The sequence below is a fragment of the Cherax quadricarinatus genome, unplaced genomic scaffold, assembly GCF_038502225.1.
Source record: "Cherax quadricarinatus isolate ZL_2023a unplaced genomic scaffold, ASM3850222v1 Contig543, whole genome shotgun sequence".
NCBI lineage: Eukaryota > Metazoa > Arthropoda > Malacostraca > Decapoda > Parastacidae > Cherax > Cherax quadricarinatus.
This window is the reverse complement of record NW_027195569.1, coordinates 97,746-110,636: the sequence shown is the minus strand read 5'-3', so window position 1 is coordinate 110,636 and position 12,891 is coordinate 97,746. Positions and strand designations below refer to the sequence as shown.

Here is a 12,891-nt window from a genome sequence, read left to right as displayed (position 1 = left end):
ATATATATATATATATATATATATATATATATATATATATATATACATACTACCTGCCCCAGCTGGCTGCCCTAGCTCACTGCGATTGAATGGTTATTTCCTATTACCACAACCACCCGAGAAATATCAAATATGAACGCTACCAACACATCACTCCTTGCTGGTATTCTTATTCCTACAATCTCTTCAGGGACTGACCTATCAAAGACAAGAAGTTTTGATCAAATTGCAGAAACGAGAACCGAGATTTCAAGAGCTGCACCCCTACTATTCCTCCAATATGTCATTAATTTAATCTTTATTTCTATAATTACATGTACAAGGTATACAGGCCTGGCTGACATCGATGACATACTACTATACTGAAAGCCGCTACTTATGCAGGGCATTTCGGGCGAATTAGGTGAATTATGTCCTAGGACGTGATTCACACCAGTCGACTAACACCCAGGTACCTATTTTACTGATTGGTGAACATGGACAGCAGCTATCTTAAGGAAACACATCCTTATGTTTCCACTCATACATGGGATCGACTTCTGGACCTCGGTGTGTGAGCTAAGTGCGTTAGCAATCGAACTATAGAAAATCTTAACTGCAAGAGTATTTATTGATCATACTCTTGCAGCCAAATGCCCTTTAAAGAAAGAAATTATACCCAAAAAATCCAAGAGGACCTGAAAAACTGCAAAATCTCCAATTGTGGTATCTTAATCCATAATGCCTAGTCATGCTAGATATGATACTGGCCCTCTGTGTAATTAGTATTTTAAAATATGTAAACAATGCAATATCCTTAATATGTAAACCCTGCATTGTAATCTTTACAGAGAATAAACTTGATTTGATTTGAGGACATGAAGCAGGTTAGAGAGTGAGAGTGGAGGGTGAGGGATGGGTGGTTAGAGAGTGAGAGTGGAGGGTGAGGGATGGGTGGTTAGAGAGTGAGAGTGGAGGGTGAGGGATGGGTGGTTAGAGAGTGAGAGTGGAGGGTGAGGGATGGGTGGTTAGAGAGTGAGAGTGGAGGGTGAGGGATGGGTGGTTAGAGAGTGAGAGTGGAGGGTGAGGGATGGGTGGTTAGAGAGTGAGAGTGGAGGGTGAGGGATGGGTGGTTAGAGAGTGAGACTGGAGGGTGAGGGATGGGTGGTGCTGAATGGTGGCAAGCAGCCATGAGTCAACTTTTATGACCGAGTGGTGTCTAATATAAAAACTAAATACACTTTAAGAATTATTTCAAATATTGTATAAAAGATGATATATGAAGGCTCATAATAAACTGCTGTAGGAACTGCATCACGTTGAGAAACTCGGTAGTAATTATGTTCCAGTTGGTGGGGAAGGACCAGTGAGGTAGGGATGGGGTACATGGGTACCTTATACCTTTGATATACCTTTGAAGAGTTTTGGGAGTTTCACTACACTGGGAGCCCAGCCATGGACCAGGCTCGTCCGGTGCTTGCCTGGTCAACCAGCTTGTTGCTGCTGGAGGCCCATTGCCCCACATATCCATCACTGCCTGGTTGATCTGGCACCTGTTGAAGATAGTGGAACCTCTACTTGCGAGCTCCACGTGCGAGTTCCAAATACGAGCAGTCTCTCGGTCAGTTTTTTGCTTCCGCAAGTGAGCGAAATTTCTATAAGTGAGCAGGCCTCAGGGGAGGTTCCTTGACACTGGTGAGGGGCTCTTGCTCTTGATCTAAGGAATTGGATCTCATTTGTTTGTTGGACTATCTTATTAAAACTTGGGCAACGTGATGGAAAGATGCTTCTTAACGTACACCAAAAGTGAAAAAATCAGGCCAGCCATAACCCACCTCTTGGCAGTGTTTTCGAATGTTTTTTTATGGTAGTATTCTCTTTTTTTTTTTTTGGCCTCATTTGATAGAATGGAAGATATATTACAGAAATAGATATGTTTTTGATTGGTTTCATGATGGAAAGTACCTTGAAATTGAGCTCATAGAAGCAGAAATGTTCGATTCTTTGCTGATGTTCAGGAGTAAACAAATGACATCACTGTCCATTCCATTATACAGTTATGAATGGCTTGACATTATTTATACAATTATTACAATAATGCAGTAGTCTGCATAACAGTAAATCTTCTAGTTTTTTGTCTGAATAAAAATTACAAATTATATATTGTATTAATAATACGTATAATAATAATAGCATAATAATATATAACAATAAATAATAATAATAATAATAATAATAATAATAATAATAATAATAATAATAATAATAATATATGTATATATAAGCCTGAGCTTGCTACCATCTGCAGCTCACAAGACTGCCATCCCCACGAGCCTCTTCAGGGCGGGGCAGATGGCAGACCAGAGGCCTAGCTTCTCCCTACGAGCCCCGTGAGGGCGGGGACTGTGGCTAGGCCTCGCGACAGTTGGTCCCAAAGATGAGGGATACATGTACCTCCTCCCATGGGAGACTTAGGTCTCGAGATACTCCCCAGACAGGGAGCCAAGGCCGGGTCACCACTAGTGGAAAACACCCGGGCCGGGAGAGTATCGGCGAATAAAAAAAAATATATGTATAATAGTAATGTACTGTATAATAATAATTATGATAACAGACAGCTTCAAAAGATCAACACCATGCCCAGCTCTTCCAGGGCAGGGTAGGTGCCTGAGCCAGAGCTTGCAGCTCACATGACTGCCATTCCCATTATCCCCCATGGGGTGGGGAAGGCAGACCAGAGAGGCCTAGCTTCTCCCTACGAGCCCAATGTGGCTAGGCCTGGGGACAGTTGGTCCCAAAGATGAGGGGGTACTTGTACCTCCTCTCATGGGAGACTTAGGTCTCAGACACTCCCTAGACAGGGAGCCAAGGCTGGGCCACCACTTGGAAAAGGCCGGGGCTGGGAGAATCAACAAGAAGATTGAAAAGGCTGTCACTAGATAGCAGTAATTACCACAACAATGCAGGAGCAGTTGTGGCAGCCTCCACCTGTCACATAATGACATATTTTATTTATTCTAGAGTATATATCAGGTTTCTATGTTATTTATATTGTTTATTATATCATGTAAGATGAATTGTGATAGATAAATAAGCCGTAGAGTTGACATTAGGGAAATTATTGAAGTATTTTGTTGTGCCTGGAATTCCACTGGAACAGATTAATTGTATTTCAGTTAATTTAAATGAGGAAAACTGACTCAGCAAACAAGCAAATCCAGAAGCAAGCAAGGTCACTGAATGGATTAAATTCGTGAGTGGAGTTCCCACTGTACTTGTCCAGTTTCCTCTCGAAGGTCTCTACACTTGTTCCCGCTGTGTTTCTGATATCTTTGGTAAGATGTTGAATAATCTGGGGCCACAAATGTTGATACAGTGTTCCCTTATTGTGCCCATAGCACCCCTGCTCCTCACTGGGTTTATTTTGCACTTCCTCCCATATCTCTCACTCTAGCAAGTTGTTATAGCAGTGTGCAGATTTGTGACCAGGCCCTCGAGTAGTTTCCAGGTGAAAATTATCATTTGTCTCTCTCTCCTCCACTCCAATGAGTACAGGTTCAAGACTTGAAGGCATTCCCAGCAATTTAGGTGCTTTTCTGACTCAATGTGAGCCATAAACAATCTCTGTATTTGTTCCAGCTCTAATATTTTTCCTGCTTTGAATGGGGCCATCAGCATTGAGCAATATTCTTAATGAGGGAGCACTAGCGATTTGAAGTGTCACCAGTGGCATTAATTCCCTTGTTTTGAAAATACTCAATACCCACCCGTCATCCTCGTGGCTGTCGTGATCTTTGTCTTGTTATGGTCTTTAAAAGAAAGGTCAGTTGAAATAATTATTCCCAAGTCTTTTGCGTGTTCCTTTCATTCCATTTGGTGACCCTCTTAAGTTTTGTATGTAGTGTTCCTTTCTAGTACTTCATTCTTTCCATACCTAAGCAGCTGGAACTTATCACCATTGAACATCATGCTATTGTCCACTGCCCACTGGAAAACCCTGCTTAAGTCTTCCAGTAATTTTTCAGTGTCCTCTACCATAGTGACTTTCATGCTTATTTTAGTGTCATCTGCAAGTGATGATACAAAACTGTGATGGATGTTTTTATCTATGTCTGCTATGAGGATGAGAAACAGCAGAGGTTCCAGGACAGTGCCTTGGAGCACTGAGTTTTTTACCTCATTGATGAAGCTTGCTCTCTGTATTACTACTTTTCATGTTCTCTGCTTTAGGAACCCAAAAATCCATCTGCCTACCTTCCCCGTAATGGCCATGGCCTTCATTTTGTGTGCTATCACTCCATGATCACATTTGTTAAATGCCTTTGCAAAAACTCTGAAATCACATCTGTGTTTTGGTCATCTTCCAACACCTCCATAATTCTGTCATAATGATTCAACAGCTGTGACAGGCATGATCGTCCTGCTCTAAAACCATACTGGTTCAGTTTATGCTGGTGTGCTGGTCCATGTAGTTTGTAAGCTGCCATTTCATCACTCTTTCAAAGATTTTTGTGATGTGAGAAGTTAGGGCTAATGGTCTGTAATTTTTAGCTAGCATTCTACTACCTCCCTTATGTAAAGGAGCTATGTCTGCACTCTTTAAGGCCTCTGGAATTTCACCTAGATCTTATAAGCTCTTTCTCCAAAGAATACTGAGGGACCGTGCTAGTGGTATTTTGCACTTCTTCATTAATAGGTAGTTAAGTAGTGTACAATACGTGGGTGTTAAGGTTGGGCATTTTGTAGGAGAGGCTGCTCTCGATCTGAGGAGCTAGATAATGGAAGGTGAGGGAGAGATGTTTGGAGTGAAGGTACATGGAAAATGGAGTGGGAGAGGTGGTCTTGATCAGAGGAAATGGAGAACGGAGGTCTAAGATGACAGTGGGATCTTGATGCAAGGAAATGGAGCTGGATTGGTCTTGATCAAGGCGTTGGAGCAGGTGGTGTGATGGGGCAAAGGAGTTGAAGTTGTAGGGGTGTGGGAGCTGTGTTGGACTTGAACCAAGAGGTAGGAGAATGATGGTGTAAAGGTGATCTTAGAGAGGAGGCTGTGGGCATGGAGGAGGCCGGGGTTAGGCGCTTCCCTGTGATAATGCCAACTTCACAGCAATAAGAGAACGCCCTCATGCCCCAAACAAAAACGTGTCACTCATGGCAAACACCCACCCAGAATAAACACATTGCTCTGGGATAATGACAATCGCACAGCGATGAGAAAACACCTACATGCCTCTGGCTAAACTACAAATTGCTTTGAGAAAATGTTCCCTTATACTCCCAGGCAAAGATGCATCGCTCTGTGAGATACTAACCTACTGACTGATGAAGTGAACCATTGAATTGAAGGGAAAAAAAGTCCTACGGGGCAATGAGGCATCTGTAGAGATGAACGTTATTTATGGAGGCAAAAAGGGGAATGTATCAGAAAATAGTGGTACCAACACTCCTATATGGGTGTGAAATATGGGTTTTCAACACTGCAGTGAGGAGACGCTCTGAGACAGCAGACGTCATATCTGAGAGCAATGTGTGGTGTGAATATTATGCAAAGAATTCGTTTGTTGGCAATTAAAAGCTGTGGGGTTACTGAGAATATTATCCAGTGGGCTGAGGAGAGGTTATAAATTTATTTTTATTATTTTAATCACAGGGAAGCGCTAAACCCGTAGGGTTATATGTGGGGGGGATGGAAGGTATTCAGACTCAATTCAGGAAACTGGAACACAGATCCAACTCCCTAAATCAAGAGCCCTTCACCAGCATCAAGGAACCTCCCTTGAGGGGGGGAGAGGTTATAGAGCTGATTTGGAAATTTAGAGAGGAAGAAAAACTTGAATAGTATATAAATCAGTAGTAGATGGAAAAAGGGTAAGGGTAAGCCTAGGAAAGGTTGGAGGGTTGGGTAGGGAAGTCTTTGTTTGCAAGAGGATTGGGCATCCAATGACTTGTTAATTATACATAAATCTTCACAATCTGCTCTACCGTTATTAAAAGCTTGCCATTAAATAATAATTTAACTTATATTTTCATTATCTTATCTATGGAGAAAAGTAACAGTACTTACTTGATGATAGAGAAATACTGTCCTGCAGCTGCCCAAGGACCTTCTGGGTTTGATTTTGTCTCTTCGTCAATCTTTTTTATGTAATCTTCAAAAGGATCATATCCCTCTTCGTCAATCTTTTTTATGTAATCTTCAAAAGGATCATATCCGTCATCAGCAATCTTTTGTATATATTCTGCCTCTTTTCTGACATCTTTCAGTTGGTTGACCCTCGACTTCCATCCTGGATGTGCCTCTGACTGTTCAGATTCAATCAGGATGTCAATATATTCAACTGTTGACAAAGGGTTTGGCTTGAGAGCAATTTCTTGCAAGCGCTCCAATGACTTCCTCACTGATTCTGTCATTCCCAAAGTTTTCAGTCGCACTGCTTTAAATTCATCCTGGATTTTTGAAATGAGGTTTTCAGCTGACAGTTTTCCCTCTGCTGCTTTCTCATAGCGTGCTCTTAAGTCCTCAGCAGTTTTAGTTTTCTGCACCATTTCAAGAACAAACTTGAATCTGCAGTTCTTATGCACTGCCCAGTGGCATTTTTTTGGACAAATACGACAATAATCATTAGTTATTGCCCAACATCCATGTTTCTCATTATCATCGGCAATCCCACAAATTTCATGGCAGGTTCGATTGCATTTTTGGCAATTTGTTATATACTGACCTGAAGGAATTTCAACTGTTTTAAATTCTTCCTCATTTACTGTATAAGTAAAGTTTTTATTTCTGTCTATGTCAGCTTGGTGAGATTTTACTACTTCTGTCTCTGTCTTCAATGTTTCCAGTGTGTTGAGACCTGCCTGAATTTCTTTTTGAATCCCCATGATATAGTTTTGTAGCTGACCTCGTTCATTCAGTACGTCCTGAGTCAATAAAAGACTTTTACTCTTAACTACGTTCAACTCCTTCAGAAAAGTACTGAAGCTATTTACTCCCATCTCCCAGAACATTTCATCAAACTTACAATTTCCATCCTCTTCGTCACTGTCATCTTTAGTAGCAGTACATCTAGCATCTTTTTTGTTTTTAGCATATAAAGCAGAATTGTTAAACTTGAAATGTTTTTTGTATGGCATATTAGCTTCCTTTATTCCACTCAAAACTTGTGGTTTTTGTGCATCAGCAAAAGTGAGTAACAGAAAAATGTTATTCTTAATATCTTTTCCAAACAAGGAAAGGATCTGGTCAAAAATGTATGACTGTGTTGGAGTTAATCTGGGCAAGGAAGACTGAATCACAAAGCCAACAACATCGATATGATCAATACCACCTGAACCTTTGGTGTTAAAGAACTTTTGTATCTGACCTGTGATCTCCCTGTCTCTCATCACTCCTGAGGTGTCACCAAACCCTGGAGTGTCAATGATGGTCAGAATGTTGGGGAAGTTAGAACCTTCATGATGATGAATGGTGTAAGAAGTAATGTGTCGAGTCTGACTTTTGGCCTGGTTGCCATCAGTGATTTCCGATATTAATTTGTAGCGAAAATCATCGGTCCAATTAACATCAAAGATGTAGTTGATGATGCCATTGATCAAGGTTGTCTTGCCTGATCCTGTTGCTCCGACTAGTAAGATTACTTTTTCCTGGAAACCTTTATTGTGATCTGGTGTTCCCAGTTCATACTTTCTTATCAAATTTTGAGCTTCAGAAATAACTAATTTTGGTTGAAGCAAGTAAATAGTAGGTGTACCAACAGATGCTACACTTGATGCTGCACATAATTTTTGTTTAATTTTTTTGCTTTCTTCATCTTTTAAATCTTTATCAGTTTTTAAAGAAATGTGATCAGAGGGCTCACTGTCCACACTGCAGCCTGCAGCACCACATTCAGCAGCTATTTTAAACTTGGGAACTGTGTTTGGTGTAAATTCTGTTGTGTAGGTAACTTCATCTGCTTTGGTGGTTGCTATTATGTCCCATTCATTAGTCCCTTCCTTCTGCTCCTTGACTATATAGTTTTTTATGCAGCAGCGTGGACCAATGCATTCTGGTTGTGACCATTGTATTTCTACAGTTGTTGATGACTTTTGGCATACTTGAGGCTTCCCTGGGGAGCTCGTTGGTCTAGTTGAGACTTTGTTAGTTTCACTTGTGGGACTCACTCCAGCCTCGCACAAGCTCCGAACGCTCACTTGGTAAACACTGTTAACCTCAAGGTTTGTAAGAGTGAAGCTGCGAGTGTCAGCACTTGTTGTGAACCTGAAGATCGCAGGTGAAATCTCTATACTCATTTGTTGACAAAGTATTTCATATTTTTGCACATTTGAAACTCCAGATTCTGGTGATGTCCAGACAATAGTAATACTATCATGAGTACTATTAGTTCCATCAATTTGAGGCATGCCAGGTGCAGATAAAACTTCATAATTCTCATACAGCAGACCACCTCGCCTGTAACATTCTATATTAGCTTCATAGTTTAACGTATCAGAAAAGTCCACTGCCACTATAAAAGTGGTATGTTTTGTTTCTTTGTTAGAATTAAAGAAGTCTCTAAATAATCTAGCTCTCTTCATCATGTAATTTTCACCACTGCGATTTGTCTGCAAAGTTTCCTCAGGGCGTTTTACATTTGCTTGGTCACTTTCAGGTTTATATTCATTTTTTATGTATTTTTCCATTTTAGAAAGATGAGAGTTGTTTTGTGGCAGAAAAATTCTGAAGCAGAATGTGTAGTCATATTCTGGACTCATGATCATTGACTGTAAATCACCCGGTTGTGAGACAAACTTAATGTCTGAAAATGTCTTGACATATTCATTGAGAACTTGTACAATTTCTTCTTTATCTTGAACCCAAGTTTGCAGGTTATGGTAGCTGAATGGAGATTCCTCGTTCTTCCTTAGAATATCTGCCAGAAGGGATTCCTCAGCACCACCACCTTTGATACTGGGTAGCAATAGTGACAATAATCTCTGGAGTTCACATTTGTAAGTAGTAATGAGTGATTTAAATTTTGATGCTTCTTTTTGGATAATCTTATTTGTTTTTGCAGCAGAAGAATTACATAAATCGTTGCACCTCACAGTGAACTCATGAAGATCTTCGAAGACTTTTTCTGTCTCACTGGTAAGATTTGCACTAATGTCGCGAACTAATTTACTGGCCTTACTATCAAGCAAGGTTAGAGGATACAATGTAATTTTGACTGGTACTGCATTTTGTCCTTCCTCTCCTAAGAGCTTTGGTAAGTCTCTGTACACTCGAACAGCATCTTGGAAGGTACAAGGATTTTCACGTAGCAGAAAATCTCCAATGAATGTGCATTTAAAATTCTTATTTTTTTTAATTAAATTTTCAGAACTATCAATTTGACCTTTACCATCGATCGAACACGTTGGTATTAATTTCACCAAACCTTCCAAAGTTCCACAAACTTCCTCATCACGTGAGGAGGAGGAACGATCTCTCTCAAAAACAAAGAATGCATGTGCTCCATATACTATTCCAGTGACGACATGTGTTGCAGTTCCATGATCAAATACATCTGGGTGTTGCACTTTACCCTTACCAAGTTGTTCCATAGTCATCTCCTCCGACTTGGTGGTACACTTGAATTGCAGAGTGACTCTCTCTTGATTGTTAGAAGACTTGTCATTGCGAAGGTATTTCCCAGATCCCGACACATCGAGCAGACCGCCAAGAAAGCTTAGCTTCATATTAGCATTTATTTCAAAAGCTGCGGCTTTATCTTCTAGAGAATCAGAAGTAATTATGTGGAATTCAGATGTTTTTTGATGCTGACAGTTTTTTTCCTCCATTGATGATTTGTCCCATAGAGAAATGCCCTGGATTAATTTATCATTTCTGCAGTCATAAAGCATCCCAAGACGGAAAGGACGACCAAGCGCCGGGATACAGAGGTTTGTAGGGCTTGCAAAACTCATCTTGACTCACAGCTTTAACAGTACATTAATACTACTATGCCAGTGACGGTGCCTTGCTGTTGATATTGAAGTATTACCTGGAGAGAGTTCCGGGGATCAACGCCCCCGCGGCCAGGTCTGTGACCAGGCCTCCTGGTGGATCAGAGCCTGATCAACCAGGTGTATTGCTGATTATTACTGATGGTCCTGATGTAGCAACTTGTACATCTGAAAAATACAATTCTAAATAGAGTAAAAATGATAAAAACATATAATATAAAATGGTATGAAATACATTACCTCAAAGAATAGAGGTAGGAAAAAAGAAAAATTCATAGACAACACAGAAAATCAATTTCCATTAAAAAGTCTGAGTGACTCTGTGTAAGAAAGGCTTCCATAATGGAAGCAAATGTGCGTTGAAGGAGAGGTCAGAGAAGATGACAGAGGAGCGTGAAGGAGTGCTGAAAGGTAGAGAGTCTATGTAGGAGTGTTGAAAGATAGGTCACAGAGGAAGGAGTGTGTATGTACGGGTGTTGAAAGAGAGGTCACAGAGGAAGACAGACAGAGTAAGCATGTCAAGGAGTTGAAGGAGAGTTCAGAGTGCAGATCAGATAAACCATGAAGGAGATTTGAAAATATCAGAGAAGAATTGTTGATAAAGAGGTAAGAAGAGCATTGTAGGAAAGATCTGAGAAGAAGGCAGACTGAGAAAGCATCTGGGAGCGTGGAACGAGTGATGTGAGAAGAAGGCAGAATGAGAATGCATCTGGGAGTGTGGTACGAGTGGTGTGAGAGGAAGGCAGACTGAGAAAGCATCTGAGGGTGTGGAACGAGTAGTGTGAGAGGAAGGCAGACTGAGAAAGCATCTGAGGGTGTGGAACGAGTGGTGTGAGAGGAAGGCAGACTGAGAAAGCATCTGGGAGTGTGAAACGAGTGGTGTGAGAGGAAGGCAGACTGAGAAAGCATCTGGGAATGTGGAACGAGTGACGTGAGAGGAAGGCAGACTGAGAATGCATCTGGGAGTGCGGTACGAGTGGTGTGAGAGGAAGGCAGACTGAGAAAGCATCTGAGTGTGGAACGAGTGGTGTGAGAGGAAGGCAGACTGAGAAAGCATCTGGGAGTGTGGAACGAGTGGTGTGAGAGGAAGGCAGACTGAGAAAGCATCTGGGAGTGTGGAACGAGTGGTGTGAGAGGAAGGCAGACTGAGAAAGCATCTGGGAGTGTGGAACGAGTGGTGTGAGAGGAAGGCAGACTGAGAAAGCATCTGGGAGTGTGGAACGAGTGGTGTGAGAGGAAGGCAGACTGAGAAAGCATCTGAGTGTGGAACGAGTGGTGTGAGAGGAAGGCAGACTGAGAAAGCATCTGGGAGTGTGGAACGAGTGAGAGGAAGGCAGACTGAGAAAGCATCTGGGAGTGTGGAACGAGTGGTGTGAGAGGAAGGCAGACTGAGAAAGCATCTGAGAGTGTGAAACGAGTGGTGTGAGAGGAAAGCAGACTGAGAAAGCATCTGAGAGTGTGGAACGAGTGGTGTGAGAGGAAGGCAGACTAAGAAAGCATCTGGGAGTGTGGAACGAGTGGTGTGAGAGGAAGGCAGACTGTGAAAGCATCTGGGAGTGTGGAACGAGTGGTGTGAGAGGAAGGCAGACTGAGAAAGCATCTGGGAATGTGGAACGAGTGACATGAGAGGAAGGCAGACTGAGAATGCATCTGGGAGTGCGGTACGAGTGGTGTGAGAGGAAGGCAGACTGAGAAAGCATCTGGGAGTGTGGAACGAGTGGTGTGAGAGGAAGGCAGACTGAGAAAGCATCTGGGAGTGTGGAACGAGTGGTGTGAGAGGAAGGCAGACTGAGAAAGCATCTGGGAGTGTGGAACGAGTGGTGTGAGAGGAAGGCAGACTGAGAAAGCATCTGGGAGTGTGGAACGAGTGTGTGAGAGGAAGGCAGACTGAGAAAGCATCTGAGGGTGTGGAACGAGTGGTGTGAGAGGAAGGCAGACTGAGAAAGCATCTGGGAGTGTGAAACGAGTGGTGTGAGAGGAAGGCAGACTGAGAAAGCATCTGAGAGTGTGAAACGAATGGTGTGAGAGGAAAGCAGACTAAGAAAGCATGTGGGAGTGTGGAACGAGTGGTGTGAGAGGAAGGCAGACTGTGAAAGCATCTGGGAGTGTGAAACGAGTGGTGTGAGAGGAAGGCAGACTGAGAAAGCATCTGGGAATGTGGAACGAGTGACATGAGAGGAAGGCAGACTGAGAATGCATCTGGGAGTGCGGTACGAGTGGTGTGAGAGGAAGGCAGACTGAGAAAGCATCTGGGAGTGTGGAACGAGTGGTGTGAGAGGAAGGCAGACTGAGAAAGCATCTGGGAGTGTGGAACGAGTAGTGTGAGAAGAAGGCAGACTGAGAAAGCATCTGAGAGTGTGTAACGAGTGGTGTGAGAGGAAGGCAGACTGAGAAAGCATCTGGGAGTGAGGAACGAGTAGTGTGAGAGGAAGGCAGACTGAGAAAGCATCTGAGGGTGTGGAACGAGTGGTGTGAGAGGAAGGCAGACTGAGAAAGCATCTGAGAGTGTGAAACGAGTGGTGTGAGAGGAAAGCAGACTGAGAAAGCATCTGAGAGTGTGGAACGAGTGGTGTGAGAGGAAGGCAGACTAAGAAAGCATCTGGGAGTGTGGAACGAGTGGTGTGAGAGGAAGGCAGACTAAGAAAGCATCTGGGAGTGTGGAACGAGTGGTGTGAGAGGAAGGCAGACTAAGAAAGCATCTGGGAGTGTGGAACGAGTGGTGTGAGAGGAAGGCAGACTGAGAAAGCATCTGGGAGTGTGGAACGAGTGGTGTGAGAGGAAGGCAGACTGAGAAAGCATCTGGGAGTGTGGAACGAGTGGTGTGAGAGGAAGGCAGACTGAGAAAGCATCTGGGAGTGTTGAACGAGTGGTGTGAGAGGAAGGCATACTGAGAAAGCATCTGGGAGTGTGGAACGAGTGGTGTGA

At 42.6% G+C, this 12,891-nt stretch overlaps 1 protein-coding gene across 1 annotated transcript in view; it reads right to left on the bottom strand.

The window, feature by feature from the left end:
- LOC138851411 (uncharacterized) overlaps window positions 1-12,891 on the bottom strand; it is a 116,692-nt gene that overhangs the window by 21,771 nt on the left and 82,030 nt on the right. Inside the window, exon 2 of the mRNA XM_070080506.1 lies at window positions 6,044-10,134. Within this exon, the coding sequence (XP_069936607.1) occupies window positions 6,044-9,927 (3,884 nt within the window). The 5' untranslated portion in view covers window positions 9,928-10,134. The remainder of the gene's footprint in view (window positions 1-6,043; window positions 10,135-12,891) is intronic.